Genomic DNA, 14,533 nt, shown 5'->3' on the forward strand with positions numbered 1-14,533 from the left:
ATTGAACATGGAAACTGGAAAGTGAGTTAGGAATTTAACACATACAAGCAGAAGTTGCACAACGTGGCAACATATCAACCACATAAAATACTACATGCACTTCCAAGCTCCAAAGTCGCAATATCTGGCAAACATTATCCACATAAAATCTCCGGCCTCAATTTCCCTATCCAACGGCCACAAACGCCCCAAAATCTCGTGTCATATCCACAATCACCAACAAAGCTGACATTCACACTAAAATAGACAAAATATCAAAACTTTAGAAAAACAACACTCACACTCACTAGCACCATGAACTCCATGGTTCTCAAATCCTTCCTCGGACTCCGCAAATCCTCACCAGAAACTTCCCATTTTGCTGTCCACCAGAAGCATGCCGCCATCAGCTTCCCCCAAAAGCTCAAGGTCATTGCCGGAAAAACCAGTCCCAAGCTCCAAGGCCGCAACCTGCGTGTCGCTATAGTTGGAGGAGGTCCAGCCGGGGGATCTGCCGCTGAGACCCTAGCAAAGGGAGGCATCGAGACGTTCCTAATCGAACGGAAAATGGATAACTGCAAGCCGTGCGGGGGCGCCATTCCGCTGTGCATGGTGGGAGAGTTTGACCTGCCATTAGACATAATCGACCGACGCGTGACGAAGATGAAGATGATATCACCGTCAAACGTGGCGGTAGACATTGGAAGGACCTTGAAGTCGCACGAGTACATTGGAATGGTGAGGCGTGAGGTTTTGGACGCGTACCTTAGAGATAGAGCAAAAGAGAACGGTGCCACCATTATTAATGGGTTGTTCTTGAAAATGGATATGCCTAAAGATAAGAACTCACCTTACGTACTGCATTATTCTGGGTATGATGGCAAAACTGGTGGGGTTGGTGAGAAGAGAACGCTGGAAGTTGATGTTGTCATTGGTGCGGATGGGGCTAATTCTAGAGTTGCTAAGGCCATTGATGCTGGTGATTATGAATATGCCATTGCATTTCAGGTATTATCCTTGTATCATCTTAAATTTTTTTTCCTTTTGAATTTCTCCATTTTAATTTTATTTGGTCTTGCAAATTTCTCTTTTGTAACTTTATAATGTTTGAATGGAGTGATTAGGCAAAATGTACTTATTTGGTTGTCAATAAGTTGATAGAAAAAAATTGTTTTTTTTAGTATATTTAATAAATTTCTAGTAATAAAAATAAAAGTACTTAGAAAATATTCACTTCTTATGAAGCTATAATTTATTTTTTTTTTAATTTTAAAAAAAAAGTTTACATAATATATGAATAAAAAAATATTTTTATATTATTATACTTAAACATAATTAATAGATAAATTTTTTTTATGAAATATCTAAATATAAAATTACTTTTATTTTTTAAGAGATCTTTAAAAAAATATATATATTTCTTAGAAATTCAGGCGAACAACTCCGAACACTTTCATTTTATTTCATGAATTTCGTCCCTGTATGTTATTTATGAATTTGGTCTCATTTGGTTTGTTACCTAATTCAAAATGAGAATCTAAAAAAATTTGTTAGTGATTACACTTTATGTATTCCTTATATACTCCTACTAAAAAATTAATTACAATCATAAATTAAATGGCTAATTTATGTTGCTAATAGAAAATGATCTAGGTAATACGATTTATTATAATCAATAAAAATGCGATTGGATAGTATACTCTATGGATTAAATACTTATATTTAATAGAAATTAAATCTCTGCATTACTTGGACTTAGAAGGGTTTAATTTGATCTAGTTCCAATGTGAATTGCTTTTGAGAATTATAAAATTCTGATTTTTTTGTGGTTCGAATTGTTTTATTAGGAGAGGATAAAGATCCCGGACGATAAAATGGTGTATTATGAAAATCTTGCGGAGATGTACGTTGGAGATGATGTATCCCCAGATTTCTATGGTTGGGTGTTTCCGAAATGCGACCATGTTGCTGTTGGAACCGGCACAGTGACACACAAGGCAGACATCAAGAAATTCCAGCTGGCAACAAGGAAAAGAGCAGAAGATAAGATCAACGGAGGCAAGATCATCCGAGTGGAGGCGCATCCCATCCCCGAACACCCCCGACCCCGAAGATTATCAGGGAGGGTGGCCCTTGTTGGGGATGCAGCCGGGTATGTGACGAAATGCTCTGGCGAAGGGATCTATTTCGCGGCAAAGAGTGGGAGAATGTGCGCGGAGGCTATCGTGGAAGGGTCGGAGAATGGGAAGAGGATGGTGAATGAAGGGGATTTGAGGATGTATTTGGAGAAGTGGGACAAGACATATTGGCCGACATACAAGGTGTTGGATGTGCTTCAGAAGGTGTTTTATAGGTCGAATCCGGCACGGGAGGCGTTTGTGGAGATGTGTGCTGATGAGTATGTTCAGAAGATGACATTTGATAGCTACTTGTATAAGACAGTGGTGCCTGGGAATCCATTGGAGGATCTCAAGTTGGCCATTAACACCATTGGGAGCTTGGTCAGAGCAAATGCTATTAGGAGGGAGATGGACAAACTTAATGTATGATCAGTGATCAATCACAATATACTCATGTTATCTATGCCCTGTATATCATGTCGTCTTGATATATACAAGTGATTATAACTATAAGCAATAGCTTTAAAGTTTACCGCAATCCAATTATCGGCTCTTGGCCACGAGGTTTACCCCTTACAACAATGGAATGGTAACTTATTTCTCTGAGATTTAGTGATATTATCATTAAAACTTAAAAGTGATACTACTATTTTTTGAAGTTTAAGTAAGGATATTTTACATGATACTTTTATATTTTGCAAAAATGTAAACACTTAATTCATTTGAAAAAAAAATGACATTAAGATGATGTAAAACTGTAGATGAGACTAATCATGAGTATCTATGCAATGTTCATGTATAAATGGAAAAGTACAGGAGTTAATTATGTTATAAACCAACTCTTCTATATATGTGCATTGAATAAATAATTTCATAACAAATTTTATTATAAAGAAATTCAATGCTAAAATAAGACAAATTAGTTTACTTCAAAATAATAAAAAAATTTGTTGCAGACTACATGTACTCAAAAAAATTAACCATTAAATTACTTACATCTATAAAATACATATTAGAATATAAAATATATAATAAAAATAAACTAAACACTACATATATTTATACATAAATATATATTAATTAATTTAATAATTAATTTTGATATATGTATAACATTTTTTATTCCAAATTTAAATACGTACTTGACAACCAATTTAAATAGGTGAGTTCTACCTAACCCCCTCTATTTCAACATGTAAATTACCCCTCGTGACGTGGTATGTTTTAATTGGATGCTTAATTTTAGTTTGAGTTAATTTAACTCAATAAGAGTTAATATGTTAACTAAAGTAGGATAATTTTGTAATTAAATATTTTTATAAGAGGGATAAATATATAATTTCTATAAACATTAAAAAGTAAAGTTATATTTTTATCAATCATCTCCATTCAGAGTTCAGAGCTTGAGCTTCAACGGCTACAAGAAAGCAGAACGATGATAACACCAAGAAGACGGGCTTTACTCACTAGTGCCCCCAGTCCCCAACCTTTGTTCTCACCGTCGAAGAAACTGTACGGCTCGCCGTCGTTCTCACCCTCAAGCAGCCGACTTGCTTTCGCCATTCCCTCAACTCCCCTTTTCTAGCAAAACAGTTCTGGAACTGCCCTCCTAAGGTTTTTCTGAATTTTTAATATTTTAGTAAATTACATAATCACCCATTTGGACTATAATTTAATTACCAATAGTTTAATCATAGTTAACATAGCAACCAATTAAAAGATGACATGTCACAGAGGGTAAATTACATGTTATTATAGGAATGGTAGGTTAGAATTTACCATTTAAATATTTACTCTTTATGAGTTATTACTTGTTTCTTTTTCTAGTCTATACCGTTCCTTTGGTTAAAAGTATGACTAAAATAATAAATATAGTTTACCAAAAAAAATTCTAGAATGATAACATAAAATAATAAATTTATGGGTTTTCAGATTTGGGAGAATTTAGAATGACAGAATTTTCCAGTTCGACAATCTTACAAGAGTAAGTGAATAACACACTCCATGGATACGTGGTCTGTTGAGAATTCGAATCAAAGGGTCACGTCTCTGCATTCCTCCAATTCAAACGGAATATCAATTAGCAACCACGTGACCAAATTCTTTGGACTTAATCAAACATTCACATTTGTGATCTTATACTTACAGCATTGCAACAAAATATAAGGTAGTTGCATTAGGTTTGACTTATAACATAGCATTCTCACCATATTATAAAACCAATCATAGAGGTGAGTATAACTTGGTACACAAATTAAACATGAAGTTGAATAATCTGGCACTAGTTGTTGTTCTAGCAAGGATCATTTTGGGAAATGGAATAATTAGAGGGTGTGAATGCAAGACTGTGCAGTTCATATTTGGTGACTCCCTCTCTGATGTTGGAAACAACAAAAGCCTTAATAGAAGCCTTGCTCAGGCAAGCCTCCCTTGGTATGGTATTGATTTTGGTAACGGATTATCCAATGGACGATTTACTAATGGCCGGACTGTTGCCAATATTATTGGTAATTATTTCTGATATTGATATTATTTCTTCCAAAAATTTATGTTGATAGGAGAAAGCATATAAATGATAATATTTTTAATAATTTCATTTTTTGTTTTGTTATTCAAAATATCTGTCACTTTAAACTTTCGATAATAAATTGATTAGAAAAATATTTGCTGACCGAATTATATACTTTTAGGTGACAATACTGGCCTCCCTAGGCCTCCTGCATTCCTAGACCCATCTTCAACCCCAGAAATTATTCTAGAAAATGGAGCGAACTATGCTTATAGTGGTGGTGGCATTTTGAATGAAACTGGGCAGTATTTTGTGAGTTCCAATGTTAAGTTGCATTCTTATTGCTATACTGTATGTTATATATTTTAGCCATTTAGAATGCACATTTATAAGATAATTGTGCATGTTTGCAGATCCAGAGGTTTTCTCTGTACAAACAAATTGAGCTGTTTACAGGAAGCTCGATATGTTGTTGCATTAGGGAGCAACGATTTTATCAACAATTACTTGATGCCTGTTTACAGTGATTCATGGACTTACAATGATGACACATTCATGGACTACTTGATAGGAACACTTAGAGACCAACTCAGGGTTTATTTTATTAATTAATTTAGTTTAATTATTACTCTAACACATACAACAATTTCTTTTTTCCGAAATTCTGTCAGCTAATGACAAAATTCTCGTGAAAAAAAAAAATCATGCGTACTATTTTATGAGGTACAAATAAATATAAAGAGTGTAGTTAATATATGTCTTAACGATACATGATAAGATTATGTGCTATTTCTCTATCGGCGATCTACACCTCCTCTGTTTATGCGCGCCTCTTTCGTCTCGGGTCTTCTTCCTTTGTCACACTCCTTTACCGTCTCTAATAAATCTGCTTGCATAATTATATATGATTGGGATTTTTTTGTAATTTGAATGTAATTTGGATGTGCTAAATCCTAATTTTATATGTGTTTATGTTATCTAATTAATTGTAGATGTGTTTGTGTATCTATATAATTACGTACAAGGTTTGTGAGATCAAACAGTGAGTTTTAGTATTTGTTTCAAATGTATTATGCTTGTTATTTTAGATGTGTCATTAAATATATAATTTTTACTATTTTGTTGATTTTCGATTTAAAATATTAGTGTAGTTTTAGATGTCTAATGATCTAATTGTAAATATATTCATGTTAATATTAGATGTGTTTAAGTTTTTGATGTGTCATTTTTAATTATGTAAGTTTTAGTTATTTGCAGAGAAATATTTATATAATTAACTCCGCTAGAGAATTAAGAGGGTATAATTAACAATAAGCCAACAAGCATATTTAAACTACACTCTGTACTAATTAATTGTTATTAATTATTTAAATTTTATTTTTTTAAAAATATAAAATTAATGATTATTGATTACCTTTTTTATTCTAATTCATCTTTTACTATTTATTACGCAAAGTCTAATTTCTCTTTTAAGAAAAAAATGTCCAAACTCCAAAAAAACACTAAAACATAAGATAAAGAATCATCTAAATTCTAAGAAAAAAAAGCATACAAAACATAGGAAAAAGAATCATCCAAATCTTACGAAAAAAACATACAAAACATAGGAAAAAGAATCATCCAAAACTAATAAAAAGAATCATCCAAAATTTAGGAAAAAGAAACATAAAAAACAAGTTAAAAGAATCATTCAAACCAAATAGGAAAGGAGAAGAAGAAGAGTCGTAGGGTGACCGGCGACGACATCTTGGACAGTGTTGCATGGATGGTGGGAAACTCGTGGTGGCGCATTGCGAGGAGGAAGCCACGGAGGTCGCGCATCGCGAGTGGAGGAGTAGCTATAGATCGGAGTAGTTGATCACGTGTTGCGAATAGGGGACCAGCGATGGCTGCGTCGCAACGGATGGGGGCTGCGGCAGTGCAGATGCGTCGGGACGGTGGGCGACAGCGTCAACCAGAGAAGGACAGCGATGGGACGCGTGAAAGAGGCTGCGCAGCACGACGAAAGATGCGACGGTGGTCGATGGGCGGTGGAATAAAAAATGTGTGGATATGGTGGGCTTGTGGAGCGAGATTTTTTACTGTTTTTAAATAAATGGAAAGAAATTAAGTTTTTTATGGATTGTTTTTATTGTGTATTATAAATGTGATTAAGATAAATGTAGAAAGAATCTTTTTTATTTTAAATTTTTATTTTTAAATTTTTATTTATTTATAAAATTTAAATTATAATAGAATTGCTTATGTTAGCTTATAAAGGAGTTATTTTCTTATATTTTTTCTTATACAATTAAAAGATGCTTGAAGTTTGGATAATTTACCTCAAAACGAGGGCTGCTACACATACAAGTTTTTTTTGACTTACAAGTCTTACAAGTTGCTACACATACGGGCCTTTTAATGCGTTATTCAGTTTCCAAAGCGCTACACTCACCATGTATTATGAACGACTCTTCTTCTTCTTCTTCCTTCTTCTTCTTCCTCTTCCTCTTCCTCTTCCTCTTCCTCTTCTTCTTCTTCTTCTTCTTCCTCTTCCTCCATGTATTTCTTCGTTATTCTCTTAGCCTTTTCATTAGTTGTTTTACTTGCGTTTATTACTGGTATTCTTGCTTCGTTTTTTTATTTTCGTGGTTTCTGAAATCAAGCTTTGAAATCGTTTTGAAGATAATGAAATTTCAGAAATACACCCAAACAATTACAGAAATACACCCAAACGATTACAAAAATACACTCAAACGGTTATAGGAATTCACCCAAACGATTATAGAAATACACCCAAAGGATTACAGAAATACACCCAAAATTCGTTGAAGTACACCTTATGCATAATTCAGAACTCTTTCTCTTTCTCCTCCTCATCTTCTGCTGCTTCCTCTTCTTCAAAAACGATTTTAGAGCTTGATGTCAAAAAACAATCGAAATCGAGGAAAGAAAATAGAGAGAAAAGCATGTAAATGAAGAAGGAGAAAGAGAAGGCAAAAAATGAAAAAAAAAGAAAGAAGAAGAAGAAGAAGAGAAAGAGGAAGAAGAAGGTGCAGCAAGAAGAAGAAGGTGCAGTGAAATTGTGCAGTAACGGTTGAAGAAGGAGAAAGAGAAGGCAAGAAACGAAAGAAAAAAAGAAGAAGAGGAAGAGGAAGAAGAACGTGCAGTAACGGTTCAAGCGCATTAATATAATGACTTGTAAAGACTTGTATAAAAAAATGATTGTATGTGAAAAATTTCTCAAACAAAAAAATTTAAAGGAACGCTAAAGTGATGCACAGAAAAGTTGAAAAGAGAAAGAGATTGAGAATTGAGAGACACAGTGTGGTGTGAGGTTATTAGAGGAGAGAAAAAATAAAAAAAATAATTTTTTTAATTTTTAAATAATTTAAACTGTAAAATAGATATTTAAATTAATTAAATAATAATAAATTTTAAAAATTAGGAGATATAATTAATTAAAAATTAAAATAATATAATATTAAATTTTAAAATTGAATAAAAGATAATATTTAAAAGATGAGTAGTATTTTCATTACTTAATTTAAGACTTTAATATTTTTTTCTAAAAATAAAAATATATTTCATTAAATTTGGTAAATGAAATACAGAGTCCATGTCAGGACAAAAACAATGAATGATGGGGATCTCTCAAATAAACCACACTTAAAAAGAAATATAATAGTAAAAAATAAAAAAAAATTGTAAAAAGTGAAAGTATATTTTTTTTCAAAGAATAAGATTTGTGAACTAACTTAATGAGAAGCTACATGGAGGCGTTGAATCTCTGAAAGGAGTTTATTAGAAACATCAAGAATAGAAGTTGGAACAGTATTGGTTCCTTCAAAAACAAAGAAATTCCTAGCTTTCCAACCGTTCCAACATAGAATAGCAAGTAGTTGTTAGTTCCGATTATCACTACCTATTGAATGAATCTGCTCCGTCGTGGTGTTCCACCAAGACCAAAATTCAGTAATTGGATGGGTGGGGAGGTATATACTCAGAGAACTATTGGACCAAGCATCTCTTATAGCTGGACATTGCATAAGACAGTGAGGGATTGTTTCGTCCTCTTCTTGGCAACGCGGACACAGTGCCGGTGTTGCAGAAAATTTCTGGTGAATCTGGGCTAGAACCAGAAGCCAACCATGAAGGCACTTCTAAATAAACAGTTTAATTTTGTGAGAGAGCTTCATCTTCCAAAGGTTGATCCAGGGGGCTTTTTGCTGCATATGGGTTAGACAGAGTTCAAGCAGGAAGTGTAAGAATAGGTACGTCACTCTATAACCTAATATGGTATCATACTTCTTTTGTTTGTTCAGTTTCCATTGGAATGTGTCATCTCCACCTTCAATTTTCAAAGATAGAATTCTAGTTGAAATATTACTTGGAAAGATCTCTGTAATTAACAGCTGATTCCAAATTCTTTCTTCAATAATCAGGTCTTTTACTCTTGAGAACAATAATGGCCGAGTGTTGAACATTTATTGGCGCAGTGAATGGATTTGGGAGAAGAAATCATGGGTTATCAAACGTACGAATGTTTATATTGTTACCTATTCTCCAGGTAAGTCCCTTCTCCACCACATTTATACCTTGCAAAATACTTCTCCATCCCCAAGAAGGGAGTGGTCCAGGTTTTGCATTTAGAATATTTCTATTTCTGAAATATTTACTTCTGTAAATTCTGGCCAATAGAGAATTAGAACATGTTGCTATTCTCCAATACTATTTGCCTAACAGAGCAAGGTTTTGAGCCTTAAGGTCTTTAAAACCAAGATCTCCTTCCTTCTTGGGCGGGTCATAGTGTCCCATCTAATCCAGGCCAATCGCCTTTCATTTTTCTTTTGACCCCACAAGAACTAAGTCAATAAGGAGTGAATATAGAAAATTACACTGTCAGGTAATCTGAAGCAGGAGAGAGTGTAAATCGGGATGGCCTCTTCAATTGCCTTTAATAAAACTAATCTTCCCCCTACAGACAATAGGTTACGCTTTTAACTTTGAATTCTTTTTTGTACCTTCCTTAACCATGTTAAAAGTGGCTCTCTTTGATCTATTAACAACAGATGGTAGCCCAAGATATTTATCTTGAGCTCCTATGTGTGAAATGTTTAAGGAGGCAGCCAGACGAGCACGAGAGTCAAGAGGAGTGTTATGACTGAAAAAAAAAATGCAGACTTGCCAAGATTAACTTTCTAACCGCTAAAGCATTCGTACGTAGTTAATAAATCAAGGATATTTCCACAATCAGTTGAATTAGCCTTACAAAAAAGAATAGAGTCATCTGCAAATAGAATATAATTGACCTTAGGACAACGCCTGTTAATCTGAATGCCCTCAATGAGACTGTTTTGTTCTACTTTGTGTAGCAAGAAAGAGAAACCTTCTACACAAAATAAGAAAAGATAGGGAGAAAGATGATCTCCTTGGCGGAGACCTCTTTGTGGTTTGAAAAAACCATAGGGTTGTCCTTCCACAATCACGAAATAAGAAACAGTCGTCACTAGTTCACGAATCCAAATAATCCAAAGGGATCAAATCCTATTTTCTCCAACATAAACCACAAAAAGTTCCACTCTACTCTGTTGTAAGCCTTACTCATATCCAATTTGAGGGCTATCTCATGTTCCAGACTTTGTTTTTTATTCTTGAGGTAATGCATACATTTATGGGCAATTAAGATATTATCAGAGATCAGTCAACCTTTAATAAAAGCACTCTAAGAAGGACTGATAAGTTTATGCATCATTCCTTGAAATCTGTGAACTATGACTTTAGAAATAATTTTATAAACAACAAAAGAAAGGCTAATTGGTCTCACTTAGGACATATCTTTAGTATTTGGGACTTTTGGGATCAGACAAATTTGTGTGTGGTTGAAGCTTTTTAATATGCGACCTCCCGTAAAGAACCCGTTAACTGCCGAAACACATCACCACTGACGATGTCCCGGTAATGTTGAAAGAATTTAGCTGTTATCCCATCATCTCCTGGGGCACTCTAAGAGTGAACACTGAAAGTAGCCCGTTTGACTTCGTCTATAGTAATCAGACGTCTAAACCTTCGGTTTAAGAAAGTTGTAACCTTAGGCTCAAAGTCAATGAATAGCGGGTTTGGATCATTGCAACAAGAGGAGGAAAAAATATCTCTAAAATAAGATTCTGCCATTGCCGCTGTATCAGCATTTAAAGAAAGTAATTCGCCATAGTTTCCGGTCAAGTGCTAGATTTTATTCCGACGAATGTGGTTACAAAATTTCTGGTGAAAGTAACTAGCATTTGATCTCCTGCCTAAAGCCATTTGACCCTAGACTTCTCATTCCAATATAATTCTTTATTATGGAGAACCTTTTCTAGTTTGCTTTCTAAATCTGAGATGATATTACCTCTATGGACCTCTGCTGCCCGAAGCTCCTCTAATTGAGATTGAAGAGAATTGATTTTTTCTTTAGAGTTCGTTCTATTAGACTGCTGCTATAAGATAAGACTGTGTCGACACTTCTTCAATTTTTGAAATAAAATAATTATGGGGCTGCCTTCTATTCTCTCCTTCCATAACTCATTCACAATCTGTCTTACCTCATCACTAGAACACCATCGTTCTTAAAATTTGAATCACCGTTTAGTTCTCTTTGTTCTCAATCAGTGAGAAGAGTAGCATGATCAGAACCTGATTCAGAAAGCTGAGAAATAATAGTACTAGAAAATAGTTGCTTCTACTCAGAACCAACCATCACACGGTCAAGCCGTTTCTGAATTAAATCTGGACCAGACCTCCGATTTGACCATGTGAATGGTCTGCCTACCATTCCAATATCCATTAGAGAGCTGTCATCAATAAACAAATTAAAGGCTTCGATAGAAGCTGATGATTTCACTCCCCCGCCCACCTTTTTGTTCTGGTTAGAAATAGCATTAAAATCACCCATAATTATCACTCGTTCTTGAAATGTTTGAATAATAGGTTGAAGAGCCTCATACTGTACCCGCCTACCTTGATCATGAGAGGTCAAATGAATTCCAATAATATCCCAAGAAATATTAGTGCTCACTTCCACCATTGAGGCCACAATGTAAAAGTTGTCATAACTAATAATCTGAACATTGCATCTCTCTTTCCATGCCAAAACAAGGTCACCGGCAACTCCCGATGAATCCATAATAAACCAATCTTTGAAACTGCAAGATTTAAGCTTTGCTTCTACTTGTCGAGGTTGGTTTTTAATTTTACAGAGAAAAAACAATCTCGAGAGAGTGAGATTTATAAATCTCTTTTAAATTGTTGTCTGGAGTCTCTTCAAACTCCGACAATTCCAAACTGGTAGCTTCACTCCATTTTAAGACTCCAATTGTTTGTTTTTTTTATTTAGTCGAAGTGAAATTATTATACACTATATAGTTTTATGTTGATTTGTCTCATTCACAAGAGCTTATTTTTTTAGATAAATCATTCACAAGAATTTGTAAGTCTCCTTTTTTTTTGGTATTTTTTAATTTAGCAGTCTAAAAATTAATTCGTCTTGAATCAAAACTTTATTTAAAAATTTATTATTGATCAATAAATTACTGTATAATATATATACAAGATAAAATTTAAATTTTTAATATTTATTTAAATAGACTAATAAATTAATTACTAAATCAACTCAATTTAATTACCTGTGAGTCTCTTTACTGTGAAGGCATTAAACATTGGCCCATTTACGATGACTTTAAGCCTATTGCAAGCAAAGGGATTGCTTTAGAAAAAAAATGGAAATTCACGTCCAAATAAATAAATAAATAAATGGTGAATAATGAGATTTTATAAAAATAAAAAACAATGTTATATTAGTTATACCAATTTTGGACGTCTTTTCTTTTTAATATTAAAAATAAAAAATACTAAATAAACAATTTATTTTTATAATTAAATTTAATTAAATTTTTTTTCTTTTTTATATCTCTCTTTTATTTTATTTTTCAACTAAAATTTTTTATTATTAATTTTTAAATTATTATATCAATTTAATTGAATTTAATTATTAAAATAATTTAATCATATAAATATCACTGTAAAAAAATTGCTCAAAAGTAATAAAAAATAAAAATATCTTTTATACCATAAAAGGATGTAAAGAAATATATAAAAAATTGTTCTAAATATGATTTATCTTCACAAAATAACTTGGGTAGTTGAATAGAATAGATTAGCCACCAATACAAGTTGTAGGAAAATGACCCAAAAGTTTGGCAGCTCTTTTATATTATTTGGTTTAGTGACACGTAACGTTGTAGGATAGAATAATAACTTCTTTATCACCATGAAACCAAACATATATCTACTTAAGATTCAATCAAGGAGATATCAACTCAAATAAAATACAAATACTGAACCAAAGTATGTCCTTTTTGTTGTCTTTTCTCATCCCTTTCTACAAAGTTTTTTTTTCAGTGTTTAAATATTATTATTATTATTATTATTATTATTATTATTATTATTATTATTATTATTAAAGTCTTATTAATAAAGGTTCTAATGATGTTAATATTACAATTAAAATATGTGGATTCTTTAATAAAGAATGAAATTACACAAAAAAATAAAATAAAAAGTATAACTAAAATTTGTAGAGAAATTAGCAATGCACATAATGTCTTTAAACTTGTTTTGAGTGTCATTCAATTTATTTTTTAATTTATTAGATAAATTTTTAATAATAAAAATAAAATAATAGAAAAATAAATAAATCGTTTTAGAAATTATAATTTACATATTTTTTTAAAAAATATTCATTACTTAAAATAATTATAAAAATATTTTTTTTAAAAATTCATCCAAATAAATCTTTTATATTATTTGTTTTTTTATAGAAAAAAAATAATCCACGCTATTTATTAAAATATAATTTTTACAATAACATGGTCGAAAAGGTTTACATAAAAAATATAAGTTAAATATGAAATTTTAAGTTTTTATACATTAAAAAAAATCAAAATTTTCTACTTTTATCCTCTCAATCAATATCTTTAAAACACTTTTCACTTTTCAGTTACATCTCTATTATTGTTATTATTTTTATTATAGTAAAATAGTATATATTGGTGTTTAATCATAATTACGAAACATACATTATAACTATAAGAATTTATTAGCCATTATGAACATATATAATGAAAGATTTTTATATAAAGCTAAATCAAATTAAGGAATAATCAATAAAAAGTAAAAATATTTGATAACTAAAAAGAATTAATTAAAAATAGCTAAAATTTATATTATTTAGTATTTATTAATTATTGTAACAATTAATAAATGTTAAATAAGATAAATTTTGATTATTGTTTTTCTTCGAAAATATTTGGTAAAAAAAATTAATATAATTTGTTTTATAATAGAAGAAATAATAAGGGAGTTAATACTCAAAATGGTCCCTGAAATTTTGAGACAGACTCAATTTGACTTCTGAAATTTTAATTGACTCAATTTGAACCCCTAAATTTAAATAAGTGATTCACGTTAGCCCTTTTGTTAATCTCCATTAACAACACGCTTACCTGGAACATTAAGTGACACGTGGGCTTGACACGTGGCCTTATTAAACCTTGTTGACATAGAAAAAAATTTTTTAGACTCAATTTAACCCCTCTTTTAATGAATATAAAACCCTAACAAGTGCCAAATTCTCAAATTAATATCGTTTTTTGGGTGTTGGAGAAGATGATGAGGAGCACCAGCCAAGGTTCCGGAAGCTACAACAGATCTCATTCACATGGAAGTTTTGATAGAAATCCAAATCGAGTTAGATCTGGAAAGGTTCCACACTGGTGTGTGGTTGTGGAATGTGTCCCGTTTTTTGTTGGTCTGAAACAAAAGTAAATCCAGAGAGATAATTTTTCGGATGTCCAAACTATAATGTGAGTTCTTGAATTGCTTTCTTTTTGAATTTACATCTTCTTTT

The 14,533-nt window shown here is 32.1% G+C and overlaps 1 protein-coding gene and 1 long non-coding RNA gene across 2 annotated transcripts; both read left to right on the top strand.

Annotated features, from left to right (window-relative positions):
- The first annotated feature begins 245 nt into the window (after positions 1-245).
- On the top strand, positions 246-2,705 carry LOC107492652 (geranylgeranyl diphosphate reductase, chloroplastic). Its single transcript, XM_016113701.3, has 2 exons — positions 246-987; positions 1,827-2,705. The coding sequence occupies exons 1-2, from the start codon at positions 295-297 to the stop codon at positions 2,526-2,528; spliced, it is 1,395 nt and encodes a 464-aa protein (XP_015969187.1). The 5' UTR covers positions 246-294; the 3' UTR covers positions 2,529-2,705.
- A 1,665-nt stretch (positions 2,706-4,370) lies between these two features.
- On the top strand, positions 4,371-5,455 carry LOC107492560 (uncharacterized). Its single transcript, XR_008010278.1, has 3 exons — positions 4,371-4,606; positions 4,790-4,920; positions 5,022-5,455. It is a non-coding gene; the product is annotated as an uncharacterized LOC107492560 (long non-coding RNA).
- Positions 5,456-14,533: the final 9,078 nt, after the last annotated feature.

Source organism: Arachis duranensis, chromosome 6 (genome assembly GCF_000817695.3).
Source record: "Arachis duranensis cultivar V14167 chromosome 6, aradu.V14167.gnm2.J7QH, whole genome shotgun sequence".
In the NCBI taxonomy this organism is placed as follows: Eukaryota; Viridiplantae; Streptophyta; class Magnoliopsida; order Fabales; family Fabaceae; genus Arachis; species Arachis duranensis.